This window comes from Mercenaria mercenaria, chromosome 12 (genome assembly GCF_021730395.1).
Source record: "Mercenaria mercenaria strain notata chromosome 12, MADL_Memer_1, whole genome shotgun sequence".
NCBI lineage: Eukaryota > Metazoa > Mollusca > Bivalvia > Venerida > Veneridae > Mercenaria > Mercenaria mercenaria.
In genome coordinates this window covers 72,895,162-72,915,379 of record NC_069372.1, presented here as the reverse complement: position 1 = coordinate 72,915,379, position 20,218 = coordinate 72,895,162, and the positions used below count along the sequence as shown (strand labels likewise).

The window sequence follows — 20,218 nt, the reverse complement described above, 5'->3', positions numbered from 1 at the left end:
TACATATATGCACACATGTGTAGCTTTAAATAAGAGATTGATGGGACAGTTTTTATGTTAGGAATTTACTGTGAATTGTTTACACCAGATAATGTTTACTGATGAAACATTAATCTGTATGTTTAAATGCATGTCTAGACCTATCACTAGTGCGGTTTTGTCTGTTTATATTTTACTGTCTACATTTTAATTGCATTTCGTCAATGTAGACTGGTTTTAAAGCTGTTACTTATTGTCAGTGCAGACTTGTATTAAAGCTGTCACTTATTGTCAGTGCAGACTTGTATTAAAGCTGTCACTTATTGTCAGTGCTTACTGGTGTTAAAGCTGTCACTTACTGTCAATGTTGACTGGTATAAAAGCTGTCACTTATTGTCAATGCAGACCGGTTTTAAACCCGTCACTTATTGTCAATGCAGACTGGTATAAAAGCTGTCACTTATTGTCAATGCAGACTGGTATTAAAGCTGTCACTTATTGTCAATGCAGACTGGTATTAAAGCTGTCACTTATTGTCAATGCAGACTGGTATAAAAGCTGTCACTTATTGTCAATGCAGATTTGTATTAAAGCTGTCACTTATTGTCAGTGCTTACTGGTGTTAAAGCTGTCACTTACTGTCAGTGTTGATTGGTATTAAAGCTGTCACTTATTGTCAGTGCTTACTGGTATCAAAGCTGTCACTTATTGTCAATGCTAACTGGTATCAAAGCTGTCACCTATTGGTTTTAAAGTTACCTATTTTTTCTTTTTTGTTTCTATTTCCAGTGAAACTAGGAATAAAACATCCAGATCCTGTGGTTGAGACAAGTTCCATGTCGAGTATTGAACCCCCAAACATCCACTACAGGTTGTCTATCCCAGAAAGCACGATAGACTATGGAGAGTTATCTGCCCTTCAGTTAGAGTCTATCACGTATGCCTCCCAGAGACACGAGATCATTCTGCCATGTGGAGACAGGGCAGGTTTTCTTATAGGTGATGGTGCTGGTGTAGGAAAGGGTCGCACGTTGGCTGGTCTTATCTTTGAAAATTATCTTCTTGGAAGGAAGAGAGCATTATGGTAAGAAAGATGAGGTGCTCGCTAAATAATGTATTAAAGCAGTAATTTTTAGCTTGACTATACGAAGTATATGGAGATCTATCCTACTCACCCCGGAGTCGGCGTCTTTCCGCGTCCCCACCTTGGTTAAAGTTTTTTTTACACTTTCTCTGTTTTCTCCTTATCTCTGTAATTACTTGATGGATTTGCTTTAAACTTAAAATAGTTATTTCTCATCATCACCCACATCATCTGGCACAAGGGCCATAACTATCACACCAATATTTCATGAATTATCCCCCCTTTTTACTTAAATTTTTAGGTTCAAGTTTTGATGCACTTTCACTCTCTTTTATTACTAAATGGATTTGATTCAAACTGAAAGTAGTTGTTCCACATCATATGACACAAGGTCCATAACTCTGGTACCAATATTTAATGAATTATCCCCCTTTTACTTAGAATTTCAGGTTAAAGTTTTGATGTACTTTCACTGTATCTCAGTTATTACTAAATGGATTTGATTAAAATAGTTGTTCAACATCATCACTCACATCATATGACACAAGGGCCATAACTCTTGCACCAGTATTTCATGAATTATCTCCCCTTTTCACTTAGGATTTCAGGTTAACGTTTTGATGCACTTACACTCTATCTCAGTTATTACTTAATGAATTTGATTCAAACCTAAAATAGTTTTTCCACCTTACCACCCACATCATATGACACAAGGTGCATAACTCTGGTACCAATTTTTCATGAATTATGATTCCTTTTACTTAGAATTTAAGGTTAATTTTGATGCGTTTTCACTATATTGTAACACCTCTCTGTCTCTCTATGTGTATGATATACTGGATATATATATCCCAAAGGATAAATGGTAGCGGTAGCGTGTACAGGGACGAGGTGTCTCTAAGACAGAAATATCAACCTGGGAAAATCCGATGTATTCCTAACTACAGGCAAACTCAAGTCGATGTAACGTTTCAGTCACTTTAACTATATGTATTATGAGAGTATATCATGTAAACAAAATAACAATAATGAATATTCTGGTGAGCCTGATGGGTGAAACGGCCGTCCCACGGGAAGAGAAAATGTACAGTAAAACTGGTTTTAATGACTGAAGAAATAATTAAATAAATTATTTTTCTTCAACAATAAATGACCATGATTAATTACCAGAAGTCAAAGACTGCGAGGAAATCTGATGAATAAACACAAAAACGGAATGGTGCAGACTGAAGCTAGTCTCGGAGAAACCTTGCGATTCCAATCTCCGTGAGGAAAACTGAGGATTTTGTGAGGAAAACTGCAATACAAAGATTCATGAAGTAAAACAATGCAATATTATTACGAAAACAACATTACGCGACGAATTCACCCTTAAAACTAGCCAGATAACAGGACATGAAACAAATAATAATTTCGTACTAAAAATAATTATTTGTTTACATGCAAATTAAGTCAAGTGAGGAAAGACAATGCGCATGCGCAAACTGTAACAATAATGGCGGACAGTAAAACATGCTGCAGAAACGAACTGTATATTCTTGATCATTACGTTTTACATAGATTTATCTAAGATAAATCACCATGGCAGATAGTTAACCAAGGTAAATCTTTATGTGCAGACACCAGTTATAATGCATGACATGGTATAATATGTGTGAATTTCGCCCATAACTCTGGTGACCTTCATATCGAACCGAGAAAGCATATATACTGGCATGTATACATGAAAACAAGTAGGGAGAGTTAAATTTTACACAAATAATCAATAACATATTCAACAAGAGGCAGGTGTAAACTGTATTTCCGATGTATTCTAAGTGAAATAAGTAAATGCCACATACCATGTGAAAGATATTGTTAGAAATTAGTTATTAAGATAAATAAATAGAAAAAATAAATCTCGAATAAATACTGCAACACCATCAGGGTTCTAGCCAGGATTTTCTGAAGGCATGTTGCAGAAGGCTATATTTTGGAAAGATCGCAGATGACAAGGGGGTGGGTGCGGGAGGGGTATCCCCTGGGCCTGAGCATCACCTTTTGCAGCTTCAAATTCAAGGCTGGTAATTAATGCTGGAAGACAACGGCTCAGTGCTCGCACGGCCTTATCATGAGATAACCACCTAACATCTTTGGCCTCGGTGATCTTCACAGCTGGCTCATTCAGGACAGTCTGAAAAGAATAATTTTCTTATGTTGTGCGGACCTAACAAATATTTAGTATTTCATGTTTACAAGTACCAGTAACTGATTTTGCTAATCTTTAAATGAAGAAAAAAATTCAATCTACTGACAAACTCATTCTTATAAAGTAATGAGTGTATCCTGTTCAAACAACTGATGTGTTGTTTCACTTTGAAAGTCAAGGGCACATCCTAATTTTCTTCTTTAAATAGTTTGTTGCAAGTTACTTTCAGCAACTGTCAGTTTATCAAATTTAAATAAACACTTAAGTTTCATATATATTGAATACCTGAATTTCCCTCAAGGACGCTGTTCGTACAGTTCTGTAGTTGTAGAATCTGAAGAGTTGCTCGACGATCTTCTTAAACTTATCAAGGTACTTGATGTGGGCAGCGGCTTGTGAAGCAGCAAGAGCTAGGCGATGAGCAACACAGTGGTTAGAGATGAGATGTGGCACCAAGTTCTGGAGTTGTCTGGAGACCCCAGCTTTTCTCCCAATCATAACTGCAGCACCGTCACTGCCGAAGGCACAAAGTTTATCTAGCGGTAGCTGGTTCTTGTGCAGGAATCCTATGATGGCTTCTTTTATCGTATCAGCTTTACCATTTGGAATACTAATAGTTTCCACAAACACAGTCTTACTCTTGCCGTCCTTAAGGTACCTAACATACAAAATTAACTGACATGTAACACTTATATCTGTTGTTTCATCAACCATAACACTATAGAACACAGAATCCTGAATTTCCTGCCTTATGGGCTCCCATATTGTATCACCAAAAATGTTCACCACTTCCTGCACATGATCATCTGATGTGTACTTGGCGTTACCCCCCTTCTCCAAACTATTTAGCACATCCACTCCTAAGGTTTTGGCTACATCCACTAATGGTTTGTGTTTGGTGGTGTGGGGAATTTCCTCTTTACACAGAAAGTACAGCAGTGTCATGGATGCTTTCATTGCCTCATGGTTCACATGTTCTTCCCTCACGAAACCAGCCTCGATCCCGCCACCTGTTTTTGCTTCTGCAACGTCAAACACCACTGCTTCCATGTGAGAGTCGCTTGTCAAAGGATTTAAAGGCGGAGCTACGATGAAATTAACGTCACACGTTCAGCATAGAGCTGTCATTGGTTAATTGGTTATCTTAAGGTTTAGGAGTATATCACCAAAACACAGAAATATTTTATAAACGAATAACATCGTTACCAATATTTTACTTAACCATTACATGTTCTGCCGTACTGTCCCGTACTGAAAATATTCTGAAAAAGTTGTCCCCCTTTGAAAATGAATGCCATTTGTAAAGAAATAAAAGTAAACAATTGCTGAAAACTGTGTTCCACTTAAATATGTGATATTTCAACACTCGCATGCGATTGCAAATGAATCAAAACTAACATGTGTAACAGTTCTTTGAAAATGGTGACTTTTTGAAGGCGTTTGACTGTCTGAAAGTGGGTCCCATTTAGGCAGTCTTTTTTCGGAATTCAATACTTATATCAGTATACTGACACTTGTTTTGTAGAGTAATATAAGTAATATACACGCTATCATTACAAAAACAACAAAACAAGTGTCAGTATACTAATATAAACATTGAATTCCGAAAAAAAGACTGCCTAAGGGGACCCACTTTCGGACAGTCAAACGCCTTCAAAAAGTCACCATTTTCAAAGAACTGTTACACATGTTAGTTTTGATTCATTTGCAATCGCATGCGAGTGCTGAAATATCACATATTTAAGTGGAACACAGTTTTCAGCAATTGTTTACTTTTATTTCTTTACAAATGGCATTCATTTTCAAAGGGGGACAACTTTTTCAGAATATTTTCAGTACGGGACAGTACGGCAGAACAAGTAATGGTTAAGTAAAATATTGGTAACGATGTTATTCGTTTATAAAATATTTCTGTGTTTTGGTGATATACTCCTAAACCTTAACCGACATCGCTTTACATAAACTATCAGGTGAGCACGTGGCAGCCTTTCAAATACACTATGGGATTAATCAGGGTGTTTAAATGGGACACGTTTATGACATGTCGCTTTGGCAATTAAGGGATGACGGGGGAAATAAGGGATGTCGAATATACAACTCAAAGTCAGAAGGCATGTCGCACGCGACAGGCGATAATAGCCTGGCTTGAACCCTGACCATGCCACATAAATTATTAATAAGGAAAAACAAGCATGGTAATGCCAAGCATTACAATATCTTAGTTATTACTGAATGGATTTGATTCAGACTTGAAGTAGTTGTTCCACATCATCACCCACATCATATGACACAAGGTGCATAACTCTTGCACCAATATTTTATGAATTATGCCCTATTTTTTGCTTAGAATTATACTTATTTAGTGTTTTGATACACTTTATCTTTATCTCTCTTATTATTAATATATTTGTGACACAGACTCAGTCTTTCGTCCACCATTGGAGTCATTAAACACTCCAGTGACAGCTCCAGCTTCCACAGATGTGCCAAGTTTCAGTATCCAGCATCGAAATAGTCGAGCGCGCTGTCTTCTGTGGCAGCTCTTGTTTAACTTTGCTAATTATGTCTCCCACCACACAGTGGTGTGGGAGACATATTGATTTACTCCAGTCTGTTTGTGTGTCTGTCACAAAGCTTGTCCGCACTCTAAGTCAAACATTTCTCCTCCGATTTTCACCAAACTTAAACAAAATGTGTTTGACCATAAGACCTCGACCAAGATTGATAACTAGCCGAATCGGTCCAGGCGTCTTGGAGTTATGGCCCTTGAATTACTAAAAATCAGCCTTTTTACTCTTGTCCGCACTCTAATTCAAACATTTCTCATCAGAACTTCACCAAACTTGAACAAAATGTGTTTAACTATAAGACCTCGGCCAAGTTCGATAACTAGCCAAATAGGTCCAGGCATTTTGGAGTTACGGCCCTTGAATTATCGAAAAATCAGCCTTTATACAATTATATATATTTATAAATTACTCTTGTCCGAACATTTCTCATCCGATCTTCACCAAACTTGAACAAAATGTGTTTGACCATGAGACCTCGGCCAGGTTTGGTAACTAACCAAATCAGTCTAGGCATTTTGGAGTAACGGCCCTTGAATTACCAAAAACCGCCTTTATACAATTGTCCGCTCTCTAAATCGAACATTTCTCATCCGATCTTCACCAAACTTGAATAAAATGTGTTTGGCCATAAGACCTTAGCCAGGTTCGATAACTAGCCAAATCCGCCTAGGCACTTTTGATTTATGGTCCTTGAATTACTGATTGGATCCACTCATCCAGACCATCTAATTGGATCAACTTGTCTAAACCATCTAGAGAAACTAGACGTTTTTCATAGGGGCAGTTGTAGGAGACATGCGCTTTTCTCAAAAGCATCTCTAGTTTTTCAGTTGGTCTATTCTTTGCTTGTTAGTAATGTCATATTTCAGTTTTACAAATAAGTAACAAACACATTAAAAGAAAATCATTGAAAATTTGTTATTTCAAATAGAGAAAAAAACAACAACAAAACCTTTTATAGTTTTCATGGCAATGTGAACCAGTATGGCCTTTTGTAGAAAGATTTGGAGAACTATTCTCATCTGTAAGATTATTGATATTTGTGGGGGATTCATTTTCATGGCTGCGACAGTCCACAAAATTTCAAGTTCCAACAAATGTAAAATTTCTATGCATTTAATCTCCCTATGAGAAAGCTATTTTGGTCAAAAACAACCCAATATGATACTCCGAAAAGTAAATGAATTGCCAATTTATCAGGCAGTGTTGATATTACAGGTTGAGTGTATCCAATGATCTGAAGGTTGATGCAGAGAGAGATCTGAGAGATATCGGAGCCACCAAGATAGACGTACATCCATTGAATAAGGTACGCTTAATGTTCACTAGCTAAATCATTCTCACAACATCATTGGTCAAGATGATTGAATTGGTTGAAGCCTCTCAGAACTTTTGATATCAAATTGCCTTTGTGCTTTATTTGCTAAAGCAGTTGAATTGTTTCTCCATTTATATGTTAGATTAAAAAGTTCAGTATGGCCCTTAGAACTCGTTGTAGCCCGCCCGCTTAGCTCAGTAGGTAAGAGCGTTAGTCTACGGATCGCGGGGTCGTGAGTTCGATCCTCGGGCGGGGCGTATGTTCTCCGTGACTAGTTGATAAACGACAGTGTCTGAAATCATTAGTCCTCCACCTTTGATACGTGGGGAAGTTGGCAGTTACTTGCGGAGAACAGGTTTGTAATGGTACAGAATCCAGGAACACTGTTTAGGTTAACTGCCTGCCGTTACATGACTGAAATACTGTTGAAAAATGGCGTTAAACCCAACACAAACAAACGAAATTAGAACTCGTGCCAGTATGTTTTATCAGGTTATAGGGAATCGGTCCAATCGATCCCTCTGCGGTAACATGCGATATACCGAATGAGATATATACTATCAAATTAAAAAATGTGTACTTCCGGCACGTGCACAGAGCGTCTGACCAGATTTTTTGGAAGAAGATGCTTTTTCCTTGTGCCTAGTAAGCGTCCACATACCTTGTCCGAACCTCAACATCTTACACATCAGTACAAATATGGGCAGTGTTGTTTTTTTTCCAAAATCCACCTTTGAATTGATAGGGAATTGATCCTGTGCAAAGCGTCGAAAATTGGGATCGATCTCTCTACGGTAATATGTGATATACCGAATGAGATATTTACTGTCGACTAGAAAAATGTGTGCTTCGGTCCGTGCCATCATTAGACAGTTCTTTTCAAATGTTATGGGATGAGTTGAAGTCAGATCTATTCCTGATTGAGGCAGTGCCCAGGCCTCGACCTTAGCGGTGGACCGTTGGACCGACGAAACCAAAATATCGGCAGGTCCACTAACTATCAAAAGTTGGGTAGACCAACGGTCAACCAATTTTCAGTCACGGTCTGCAAATAAAATAAAACCCTTAAGAGTAAACAAATGGGGGGGGGGGATCGTACCCATATCGGCGAATTCACAAAACGAAAGTTGATTTTGCCTTAAGTACGGCATTCTACCGTTATAAGTATTGGCGAGTTAAAGTCAGGAGAGCACGAATGGACTACTCCACCGATCGGGCGAGTGGTTTTTACGTGGTATTTACCAAATTGAGACACAACACTTTGTTAGATATTCTTCTCAAACAATAATGTAAATTTCTTGAGGGCAAAAAGGTCACAGAGGTAGGACATCCACTATCATCGTTCACGGTTTGACACATTTACATGTCAGTTTATTCGGGATATTGCACATTCGCTTTTAAAAAATTAAAGAAAAAACTTTTTTACTGATTTCTTCTCAACAATTAAAGGAATCGAGAAAGTACGACCAGACAGTGATGTGTCACATGGCGCGAAAACATGACGTAATACCATGACGATCTCGGGGAAACTATACCGCTTTGATCTCCGCTTCAGATGCCACAATAACCGACACACTTCTTTTAGCTCTTTGAGAGGGTGTTAATTGAAGATGAAAACAAGGCCAATTACTTAGTTTATCATCAGAATAATTACCGATAATTAATTGTTGATGTTTTCTTTTTTCACTTTCAACACGGGTCGGGAGGATGATGATTATTGTTTCCATATTTTGGGACACTTTTCAAAATAATTATTTTTCGGGATAACAGATTGCTACTGTCTTCCATTTTTAATTATTTTAGAAATAAGTCCTGTTGCTTTGAGTCATATGAAGTTATGACGTCTACAACATCAAAATTTATGTGATAGAATTGGAGGTCCACTAAAGTCTGAGCAAGTCTACTAGATTTTAGCAGTTGGTGGACCTGCTGGCAACTGCTGAAAAAAGTTAAGGTCGAGGCCTGGTGCCTTATTTCATATTATAGTTTACAGGTTTACAGAAACATTACCATGGCTACAACACTTACAGTTTAACTATGTATTCACTTGAGATAAGAATGAGCCTTGTTGCAGTTTAAAACTGTCAAATATAACAGTAACAATATTGTTTCTTTTACAGTTTAAGTATGCAAAAATATCGGGAAAAGAGAACGGCCATGTAAAAAAGGGTGTAATATTCGCTACTTATTCTTCATTGATTGGTGAAAGTCATTCTGGTGGAAAGTACAAGACTCGCTTCAAACAGCTGATCAAGTGGTGTGGGAAGGAGTTCGATGGAGTTGTATCCTTTCAGATGAAAGTATATACAAAAGATCTTAAGGTTCATTTTCATTTAAATTTGTTCCTTTCCAATGCCTGGAGTTCCAAGATCTTCACTATAGAGTTTTAAATCACTCGCAATCACAGCCTTTTATTCAAGCCTTGCTGTGATTGAAGTCTTTCATGTGAGGCGTTCATTCACCCTGGGTGCCTTTCAAATTCAGGCATACAAACACAACACGAATATAAAACAAACATGTGCCCAAAGATACTAACCATTAGCATAAACAAGTTAAAAAGCTTTATGAAAGTTGTAAACATAGGTTGTATTCAGTTACAGATTACCTCACAGTCACACAGTACCACTGTGTGTTCAGGCAGTGCTCATTATAATCATTTGAAAAGGTCATCCAGCTGACTTGTGGAATGTCAGTGGTTCTACTCAAGTGCCCCTTATGCCTTGAAAAAATGCTTGTAAGGGCAACTTGGGGCCTACCTCCACCATTAAGATTGCCCACTTATCTCAGTAGGGAGAGCGCTGATCTACAGATTGTGGGGTTGTGAATTCAATCCTGGAGCGAGGCGTATGTTCTCCATGACGATTTGATAAAAGACAATGTGTCTGAAATCATTCGTCCTCCACCTCTGATTCATAGCCCGCCTGCTTAGCTCAGTAGGGAGAGCATTGGTCTACGGATCGCGGGGTCGCGAGATTTGATAAAAGACATTGTGTCTGACATCATTCGTCCTCCACCTCTGATAATTCAAGTAGGGAAGTTGGCAGTTGCCGAGAACAGGTTTGTACTGGTACAGAATCCAGGAACACTGGTTAGGTTAACTGCCTGCCATTACATGACTGAAATACTGTTGAAAAATGGCATTAACCCCAAAACAAACAAACAAAACCTCTGATACATGTGGGGAAGTTTACGGTTACTGGTTTGTACTGGTACAGAATCCAGGAACACTGGTTAGGTTTACTGCCTTGTGTTACATAAATGAAATACTGTTAAAAAACATCATTAAACTGAAAAGAAGAATAAAATCCTCCACCATAAAAGCTGGAAAATCTCCATATGACGTAACATGTAACAAAAATCAAGTAGCTCCAACATGAATAACCTTGTAAACCTTAACAAGTAAACAGATAGTATTTGATGAATGTCACAAAGCAAAGAACCTGTGCCCAGTAGGGTCCAGCAAACCTACAAAGACAGGTCAGACAGTGTTAGAGTTACAGAAGCGCTTGCCGAAAGCCCGTGTGGTTTATGCCAGTGCTACAGGTGCCTCGGAGCCCAGGAACATGGCCTACATGACGAGGCTAGGTCTCTGGGGACAGGGAACACCATTCCCAGAGTTCAATGATTTTATACAAGCTGTTGAAAAAAGGTAAAAAACAATCTTCAGCTGTATCATTACAAAATAAGTTCAGTTATTTATAAATTCCAGTTTATAAATGTAACCTCTGTTTGAGATAATTGGGAAATAGATTTTAGTTTTGCCTGCTTTGTTGGCAAATAAAACACTGTTTTGAGTTCAGATGCATAGTAATTTAATCACAAAGGCCGAAGGCCTGAGTGATTAATTACGACGCATCTGAACAAAAGAAGTGTTTTATTTGCCAACAAAGCACGCAAAACTAAAAAAATTATTTCCATTCTAACACGTTCAAAATTACACCAGGAAGAGATACTAATCTGGAATCCTTTTTTAGGCAGAAAAGTTAAAAGTAGGTCATTTTGCAAAACATGTTTTAATCGACAAGACAGTACACGTAAAATTCTTCTTTGTTTATTTAAAAGAAAATCTTAAAAGTGTTAGATGATTTTGCACCTGTGCCCTAAGTGGAAAAATAAATTGTTTTCTTTTCTGTTTAATTTTATAAAGCTGTAGAATGTAGTGGTGTTAAGTCTTTCGATGGCTTTGAGAAAAGTGTAAATCTGTTTATCATTGAAAGCTGCAATTGCCTCAGTTCCTAATGGTAGAGCATCCACTTAAAGTGCAGGAGGTTTTGGTTCAATTCCAGGCAGGGAGTCTTAGAACTTGTTTTACAAACAAAGTAAAATCTGTGTAAACTAGAAAAAATGATAATTTATGGTACATTGACATTAGTGGTGTATATAGTTTATCCATGAAAATAGCAAAAGTTGTATTTATTGTTGTAGGGGTGTAGGTGCTATGGAGTTGGTTGCCATGGATATGAAGTTACGAGGGATGTATATCGCCAGGCAACTCAGTTTTAAAGGTGTCACATTCAAAATTGAGGAAATCCCAATAGACAAGGAGTTTGTCAAGATGTACAATGAAGCAGTGCAATTGGTACTTTATATTTGTATTTTATAGACTATGAATTCCTAAGCACTAACCATGGGTATTTCTGTTACAGTTGAAATGAAGCATGCTGTATAAGAAGACAGTTGTAATTTTTAGAGCTTCAGTGAAGGGTTTCTCGGCAATTTTTTTTCATGCTCATAGATCAGATTTAAATGAACTTCATTAAATTGTTCAACATTTTTGCAGTATGCCATTAGAATAAATATGTGGTAATTATCTTGACAGTGGGTAGATGCAAGAGAAATGTTCCAGTCGGCAGCAGACCTGGTGGATGCTGATCATCGTCTTAGAAAGAGTATGTGGGGACAGTTCTGGTCAGCTCATCAACGATTCTTCAAGTACCTGTGTATATCAGCCAAAGTGCCACATTGTGTACGATTGGCAAGGGAAGCTATTCGAGATGGCAAGGTTTGCTTTGTCTTTACACATATCATTTAAAGGGTTAATCCTTCCAGATGTTTAATACAGTTTAAGAAAACTGGTAGAGTACAGTTACTTTTTCCCCTTCTTTTAGAAAGAGTTTTTGAACATATTTTAGACATACAAGGAAATTTTTTTAATCATGCTTGAAGGTAATTGAAAACGTTCAATGTTGAATTTTTTTATATATGTGTTATAATTTGTATACCTGTTAAAATATGACATTTTACTTGCATGTTGTAAATTTCAGTGTGTTGTGATAGGCCTACAGTCAACTGGTGAGGCACGGACTCTGGAACAGTTAGAGGAAATGGGTGGAGAACTGAACGATTTTGTATCAACTGCTAAGTAAGTTTACTGTTTGTGTGTTGTAGGTCAGAATATAGGGTCTTTAACTATTTTCACTAATATATTGTGAAAAACTATTTTAACATGGCTTGATTTTTTTTTTTTTGGAAAAGAATATAAACTATAACACTAGGAATACCTTATTAAGAAATAAATGGTTTTTAACCATCCCTCACTTTGATACATGTTGTTGTGTAGTTGACTGACGTTTTTTTGGACAGTACATATATTTTATCACATTATAGAGGTGTGATACAGACTGTGGTAGAGAAACATTTCCCAGCACCAGACAGGAAAAAATTCTTCGATATTTTTGGTCTCGGCAACAACTCGGTATATAACAATGAAGACAGTAACTCCTCTATGCCAGGCAGCAACAAGAGGAAAAAAGGTAACCTTAGAGCTGATTTTATAGCCATGTTTTGGTCATATTCCAATTTTTAATGCTCTTACGGATTTAATCTTGTGGATTTTACAGTCTTATATATTACCATAGGTACATTTCAGTATTTAACTACTAACTAGAAATTTTTCGTGTTTCAGAGCAAGCATCTGGTAATGCAGCAAAAAAATCCAAGGGAGACTCAGACGCGGACTCGTCGTCAGACAGTGAGGAGAGTGAGTTAGACTTTGGTCTCAGTGACACGTCTGATGACGATGATGATTCTGAGGACAACGATAATTTCAACCCCTTTGGAAGCGGATCTGATAGTGATGAAGGTTTGTAAGATTTCTGTGCTATCACTAGTGAGATTTTACTTTGTTGGCTGCCAGTACCTTTGTTTAAAATGCTGCACGAACAGGGTTTCAGTTTCCGCCTTGGTCTGAGATAATTCATGTAGGAAAATCTGGAGTCTGCATCAAAACCTTAAAAACTGGAAAGTATGTTATTCTAAGCCCATCAAAACATTATACATAATATAAGAGAAGTATATGGAACCAATGAATGAAGTTTGTTTGGTTATTTCCTGCCATCTCCTGTTATTCGAGAATTGCTCTTTGTCTTTGATGCCATTACTGATCTGTACATTTTAGATCCATGGTTAAAGAAGTCAAAAGCGAAAGTAAAATCAAAAGTGAAAGAAAAGAAGAAAAAAGAGAAAAAGAAGAAGAAAGAGAAAGAAAAGAAGGATGAAGATGAGGAATTTACAAGTGCCCTAGCTGCAGCTGGTCTACTCAATAAAAATAACCAAAGTTCTAATGGTGCAAACACCAACGGAAATCCAAGTAAGTCAGCCAAAATAAGCTTACTTTCTTTTGAACACATTTGAGAATATATTAGTGTCAAAATCTTTATGTAGGACCTTAGGACAAATGAATTTATAAAGGAACTGTATTTCTTTGTTTATCTCTATTTATCAGCAATTTCAGTCAGTTTATTAGACTTTTAGAAAGATTAAGCCAACAACAGACTTCAGACACAGTGATATTTACTGAAATATGGAGAAATGGTGGGGGATGGTGGGGTGGGGGGGGGGAGCTTCTCTAGCTGAGTGATAAAAGTCATTGATCAAGAATCACTTGCGTCACGAATGTGGCTTCGAAATTTCGCTTGGGTGTAGAACTCAAAAGGAAGCTATCAAGCTGGCTTACAGAAAGTGGGAGGTTCTATACAGGTGCCTGAAACAGAACCTGGAGAGACACCTGGGTTCTTCCTCATGGTAAACGGATTTTGTGAATAAAACATTTGAAACTGACAGTTGTCTTTCAAATTGTAATTTCAAGGTGGTGATGCAATAGACAAGGCATTCCAGATGAAGAGAGAGTTAATGGAACGGATAGAATTACTTGGTGGGAAATTACCTGCAAATACACTAGACCAGCTCATTGATGATCTAGGGGGAACTGATAATGTTGCTGAGGTAAGCTTAAGACGAGCTCATTGATGATCTTTTGGTAACTGATAATGTTGCTGAGGTAAGCTTAAGACCAGCTCATTGATGATCTTTGGGTAACTGATAATGTTGCTGAGGTAAGCTTTAGACCAGCTCGTTGATGATCTTTGGGTAACTGATAATGTTGCTGAGGTAAGCTTTAGACCAGCTCGTTGATGATCTTTGGGTAACTGATAATGTTGCTGAGGTAAGCTTTAGACCAGCTCGTTGATGATCTTTGGGTAACTGATAATGTGGCTGAGGTAAGCTTTAGACCAGCTCGTTGATGATCTTTGGGTAACTGATAATGTTGTTGAGGTAAGCTTCATAGCTCACTGACAATCTAGGGGGAACTGATAATTTGGTAAGTTTTAGACCGTAAGGATTTGTTCAAGAGCGTGCTGTGTAAATGTTAGGCTGAAGGTTTAACATAATTAACATGTTGTATCTTTATTCGTCGTTACTACTGCTAACTTATATTTTGTTATGAAAGGGAGGTATATGAATCCTTTTGCAGAGACCTTTTTAGCTCGACTATTCGAAGAATAAGTAGAGCTATCCTACTCACCACGGCATCGGCATCGGTGTCAGCGTCACACCCTGGTTAAGTTTTTCGTACCAGTCCACATTTTGAGAAAGTCTTGAGATAAAGCTTTGAAACTTTCAACACTTGTTTACCATCACCATGTCCAGTTATAGGCAAGAGTACATAACTCTGTCAAGCATTTTGACTGAATTATGGCCCCTTTTTACTTAGAAATCTTGGTTAAGTTTTTCATACCAGTTCATATTTTGACAAAGTCTTTTGAGATAAAGCTTTGAAACTTTCACCATGTTCAGTTGTAGGCAAGAGTACATAACTTCATCAAGCATTTTGGTTTTAATTATTGCCCCTTTTTGACTTAGAAATCTTGGTTAAGTTTTTCGTACCAGTCTGCATTTTGACAAAGTCTTTTGAGATAAAGCTTTGAAACTTTCAACACATGTTTGCCATCACCATGTCCAGTTGTAGGCAAGAGTACATAACTCAATCAAGCATTTTGGCTGAATTATGGCCCCTTCTGACTTATAAATCTTGGTTAAGTTTTTCGTACCAGTTTATATTTTGTGTAAAATGTTTGACATATGGCTTTGAAACTTTTATATCTTGTTCAGTGTTATAGTCTCTATCAATAGGCAAGAGTACATAGCTCTTGTCATCTATTTTGGCTGAATTATGGCCCTTTTTGAACTTGGAAATTGGTTCTGTTTTCGTATATGTCCATGTTTTGTCAAGACTATTTGACATATGGCTTTTAAACTTTAAACACTTGTTTATCATTATGATTTCCATCTGTAGGCAAGAGTACATTACTCTGACAACTATTTTGGCTGAATTATGGCCCTTTTTGGACTTTGAAATTTTTGTCAAAACTATTTGAACTGTGACTTTGAAACTTAACACTAGTATATCAACATGATTTCCATCTGTAGGCAAGTGTACATAACTCTGTCAACTATTTTGACTGAACTATGACCCTTTTTGGACTTGGAAATTAGTTAAATTTTTCATACAAGTCCATATTTTGCCTAACGTATAACTTAACATATTTGCCATCATGGTCACACATTGCCATTTAGTGCAAGACTAATCGAAATCCACAAATACAGGAACATTTTTTGTTTAATCCATTTTTTTCTTTTGTCTGAAAATCTATGGAAATATTTTGACCCCATTCTTCAATCAATTCTTTGAATAGTCGAGCGCGCTGTCATCCGACAGCTCTTGTTAGACAAAGTAATGATGTCTGTTATATCTATTCTAGATGACAGGTAGAAAGGGCCGTGTAGTGTGCACAGATGAAGGAATCAGCTATGAGTCACGTAGTGAAAATGATGTACCACTGGAAATCCTCAACCTTACAGAGAAACAGAGATTCATGGATGGGGAGAAGGTAAGTTTACGTCTTATGAATGTTGATATATATATTATCTTCCTTGTTTTTCTCTAGAGAGACCTCCTGTGGTAGTAGTGGTATCTAAGGATGACCATTCTTTGGATTATAAATTCATTTTCCATGATCAAGGCAATGTTCATAATAATTCTCTCTGTTGTAGAGTTGTTTAGGTCACTATGCCATCTATGAGTCCAGTATAAACAATTTGAGTTTAAACTTAATTATTTTAGCTTTATTTTGATGACAGCTTGAAGCTTGGAGTTCGCTTCAAGGATAATCTGGTACTGGTGTCTAAAGGTATGGTTGTGACCCCAGTCAAGCACAATCTCCCAACCTCCGAGCCGAGTGGCCAACATAACTACTATACCACTTCTCCCTTTAGAGTGCAGTAATGGTTTCTTAACAAATAGATTGTGTAAAACTTGTATCTCCTCAGAGATGTTCTTTAAAATAAGGAATTTGTATTGTAAGAAAGTGACTGTTATTTTACAGAACATAGCTATCATATCTGAGGCAGCTAGTTCAGGTATATCATTACAAGCAGACAGGCGTGCCCTTAACCAGCGACGAAGAGTTCATATCACGCTAGAACTACCCTGGAGTGCTGACAGAGCTATTCAACAGTTTGGTAAGTGTTCCTTTACAATCCTGTTCTTTAAATGTCATCAAGACTACTATGAGTCCCTAGCGTTTAGTTTGTTGGTCATCAGAGTATTGTGAGTCCCTAGCGTTTAGTTTGTTGGTCATCAGAGTACTGTGAGTCCCTAGCGTTTAGTTTGTTGGTCATCAGAGTATTGTGAGTCCCTAGCTTTTTGTTTGTTGGTCATCAGAGTACTGTGAGTCCCTAGCGTTTAGTTTGTTGGTCATCAGAGTATTGTGAGTCCCTAGCTTTTTGTTTGTTGGTCATCAGAGTATTGTGAGTCCCTAGCTTTTTGTTTGTTGGTCATCAGAGTACTGTGAGTCCCTAGCGTTTAGTTTGTTTGTCATCAGAGTATTGTGAATCCCTAGCTTTTTGTTTGTTGGTCATCAGAGTACTGTGAGTCCCTAGCTTTTTGTTTGTTGGCCAGCAATGCCTGCACTTTAAATGTCATCAGAGTACTGTGAGTCCCTAACTTTTAGTTTGTTGGCCAGCAATGCCTGCACTTTAAATGTCATCAGAGTACTGTGAGTCCCTAACTTTTTGTTTGTTGGCCAGCAATGCCTGCACTTTAAATGTCATCAGAGTACTGTGAGTCCCTAACTTTTTGTTTGTTGGCCAGCAATGCCTGCACTTTAAATGTCATCAGAGTACTGTGAGTCCCTAGCTTTTAGATTGTTGGTCATCAGAGTACTGTGAGTCCCTAGCCAGCAATGCGTGCACTTTCCTTGCCAATGTTAAATCTTATACACAAGAAAAATATATTGTGTCTTTTGGAATATCCGGTTTTATATGGGTGGAAATCTTATTATGCCTGGATCTTACTGTGACATTTAAACTGAAAAGAGGATGTATGTCACTTTCTTTTGACATGACATCATCAGGAATGAAACAGTTATGTTGATAGAAAAATCTGTAAATACACATATTTAATATATATTTTATTCAGAATACTCAATTTCCTAAGTAAGAAATAATATCACAGTATATGTTGTATTCGAGTATTGAATTGTAAAATTTCAGGTCGTACCCATAGGTCTAATCAAGTATCGGCACCAGAGTACCTGTTTATGATCTCAGAGCTTGCTGGAGAACAAAGATTTGCTTCTACTGTTGCTAAGAGACTGGAGAGCTTGGTAAGTTAAGTACTTTTGAGACAATATTATATTTAAAACTTGTCCCTCTAATTGTAGCGTCAGTCTGCAGTGATTGTCATGTTCAAGGAGTGTTTTGATAGGAGTGTAAACGTGTATACAAGATCATGATTGTGGTGTTAAAGAAGAATAGTGGGAGTTGTTCTGCCCAACTGGATCTAGTGGGAGTTGTTCTGCCCAGCTGGGTCTCGCGGGAGTTGTTCTGCCCAACTGGGTCTAGCGGGATGTGTTCTGCCCAACTGGATCTAGCGGGAGTTGTTCTGCCCAAGTGGGTCTAGCGAGAGTTGTTCTGCCCAAGTGGGTCTCGCGGGAGTTGTTCTGCCCAACTGGGTCTAGCGAGAGTTGTTCTGCCCAACTGGGTTTAGCGGGAGTTGTTCTGCCCAACTGGGTCTAGCGGGAGTTGTTCTGCCCAACTGGATCTAGCGGGAGTTGTTCTGCCCAACTGGGTCTAGCGGGAGTTGTTCTGCCCAAGTGGGTCTAGCGAGAGTTGTTCTGCCCAAGTGGGTCTCGCGGGAGTCGTTCTGCCCAAGTGGGTCTAGCGAGAGTTGTTCTGCCCAACTGGGTCTAGCGGGAGTTGTTCTGCCCAACTGGATCTAGCAGGAGTTGTTCTGCCCAACAGGGTCTTGCATTTATGAGTGTTGTCAGCATCACACTTCTGTTGAAGTTTTTCGTGCAGGATCATATCTCAGTAATCACTGTATGTATTGGATAGAAACTCGGCACAAGGCTTCCCAGTCGTCAAATCTACTGAAATAACTAAGTTAGATAACTTTTGGTAAAATTTTATATAAATTATGGCCTGTTATGGACTTAAATATTTAGAAAATTCTGTTAAAATTTTGCTTGCAACTTACTGTTGAGCACTATTTCAGTAACAACTGTATGCTTATATTGAGAGATTTTGCCTAGACCAGGGTTTGTGCTTGTATCGAAAGATTTTACCTAAACCAGGGTTTGTGCTTATATTGAGAGATTTTGCCTAGACCAGGGTTTGTGCTTGTATCAAGAGATTTTACCTAAACCAGGGTTTGTGCTTATATCGAGAGATTTTGCCTAGACCAGGGTTTGTGCTTGTATCGAGAGATTTTACCTAAACCAGGGTTTGTGCTTATATCGAGAGATTTTACCTAGACCAGGGTTTGTGCTTATATTCAGAGATTTTGCCTAGACCAGGGTTTGTGCTTATATTCAGAGATTTTGCCTAGACCAGGGTTTGTGTTTATGTTGAGAGATTTTTCCTGGACCAGGGTTTGTGCTTAGTGCTCTAATAATCTTCATGAAGTGGTAGTTTGTATGATATAATAACTCGGCATATTTCAGGTGTAGCGTATTACTTTTATTTAATCTTAACTTTTGAAGACTGTTGTTTAAATGAGGTCATTTCTGTTAACTACTGCTTGACCAAACTAGGGCTTGACCTAAAAGTTTGTGTTATAAAGTTCTGTATGAAATAAAACCCTGTACACTGTTATAGAATATAATGATATCTTTCAGGGTGCATTAACACATGGTGACAGGAGAGCTACAGAGTCGAGAGATCTCAGTAGATTCAACTTTGATAACAAGGTAAACACCCAGTTTGTGACATACATTCTGAGAGATAGCAACATGTAATGGTTTGAGAAATGGTCTTCTGAAGTTGGTAACATACAAAGAGAGTTTTTTCAAAACTGCCAGCCTGCATGGTTAGCTTAGAAAAAAGAACACAAGACATGTATTGCAAGGTTTCAATTTGGATCTGCAGGCAAGGCGTGTGTTCTCAGTGTCAGTTTGGGAAGACAGTCAACCATCCTGCACCAGGTTGATGTGTGGTTCTTACTTACACAGAGAAAACAAACTAAAGCTAAAATAACATGTGTTCAAAATGAAAGGTGTTCAATTGCTATCTCTTTTGATGACTACAGAATTGTATATTCTTAGTGGTGATTGATGTGAATGAGCGAAAAAATGCCACTTTTGATTCAAGTACTTCTGTTAAGTTTGGGTTGATGTATCTGTACAGGATAATAAATGAATAAATAAATATAAGACAGTTGTACATGTCAAAATATTTCATATGAGCAGTGGTGACTTCTGAGAAAAAGTTTCTTATATTGAGGATAAAGAGGTTTTAAA

General features: G+C 37.8%; 1 protein-coding gene across 1 annotated transcript in view; it reads left to right on the top strand.

Annotated features, from left to right (window-relative positions):
* The window catches only part of LOC123533608 (protein strawberry notch homolog 1-like), a 60,106-nt gene that overhangs the window by 21,694 nt on the left and 18,194 nt on the right, over positions 1–20,218 (top strand). The window contains exons 6-20 of the mRNA XM_045315324.2: positions 769–1,063; positions 7,040–7,130; positions 9,260–9,421; positions 10,547–10,788; positions 11,565–11,718; positions 11,959–12,141; positions 12,404–12,501; positions 12,747–12,892; positions 13,045–13,221; positions 13,537–13,728; positions 14,227–14,363; positions 16,181–16,309; positions 16,805–16,940; positions 17,973–18,085; positions 19,598–19,669. Of these exons, the coding sequence (XP_045171259.2) occupies positions 769–1,063; positions 7,040–7,130; positions 9,260–9,421; positions 10,547–10,788; positions 11,565–11,718; positions 11,959–12,141; positions 12,404–12,501; positions 12,747–12,892; positions 13,045–13,221; positions 13,537–13,728; positions 14,227–14,363; positions 16,181–16,309; positions 16,805–16,940; positions 17,973–18,085; positions 19,598–19,669 (2,327 nt within the window). The remainder of the gene's footprint in view (positions 1–768; positions 1,064–7,039; positions 7,131–9,259; positions 9,422–10,546; positions 10,789–11,564; positions 11,719–11,958; positions 12,142–12,403; positions 12,502–12,746; positions 12,893–13,044; positions 13,222–13,536; positions 13,729–14,226; positions 14,364–16,180; positions 16,310–16,804; positions 16,941–17,972; positions 18,086–19,597; positions 19,670–20,218) is intronic.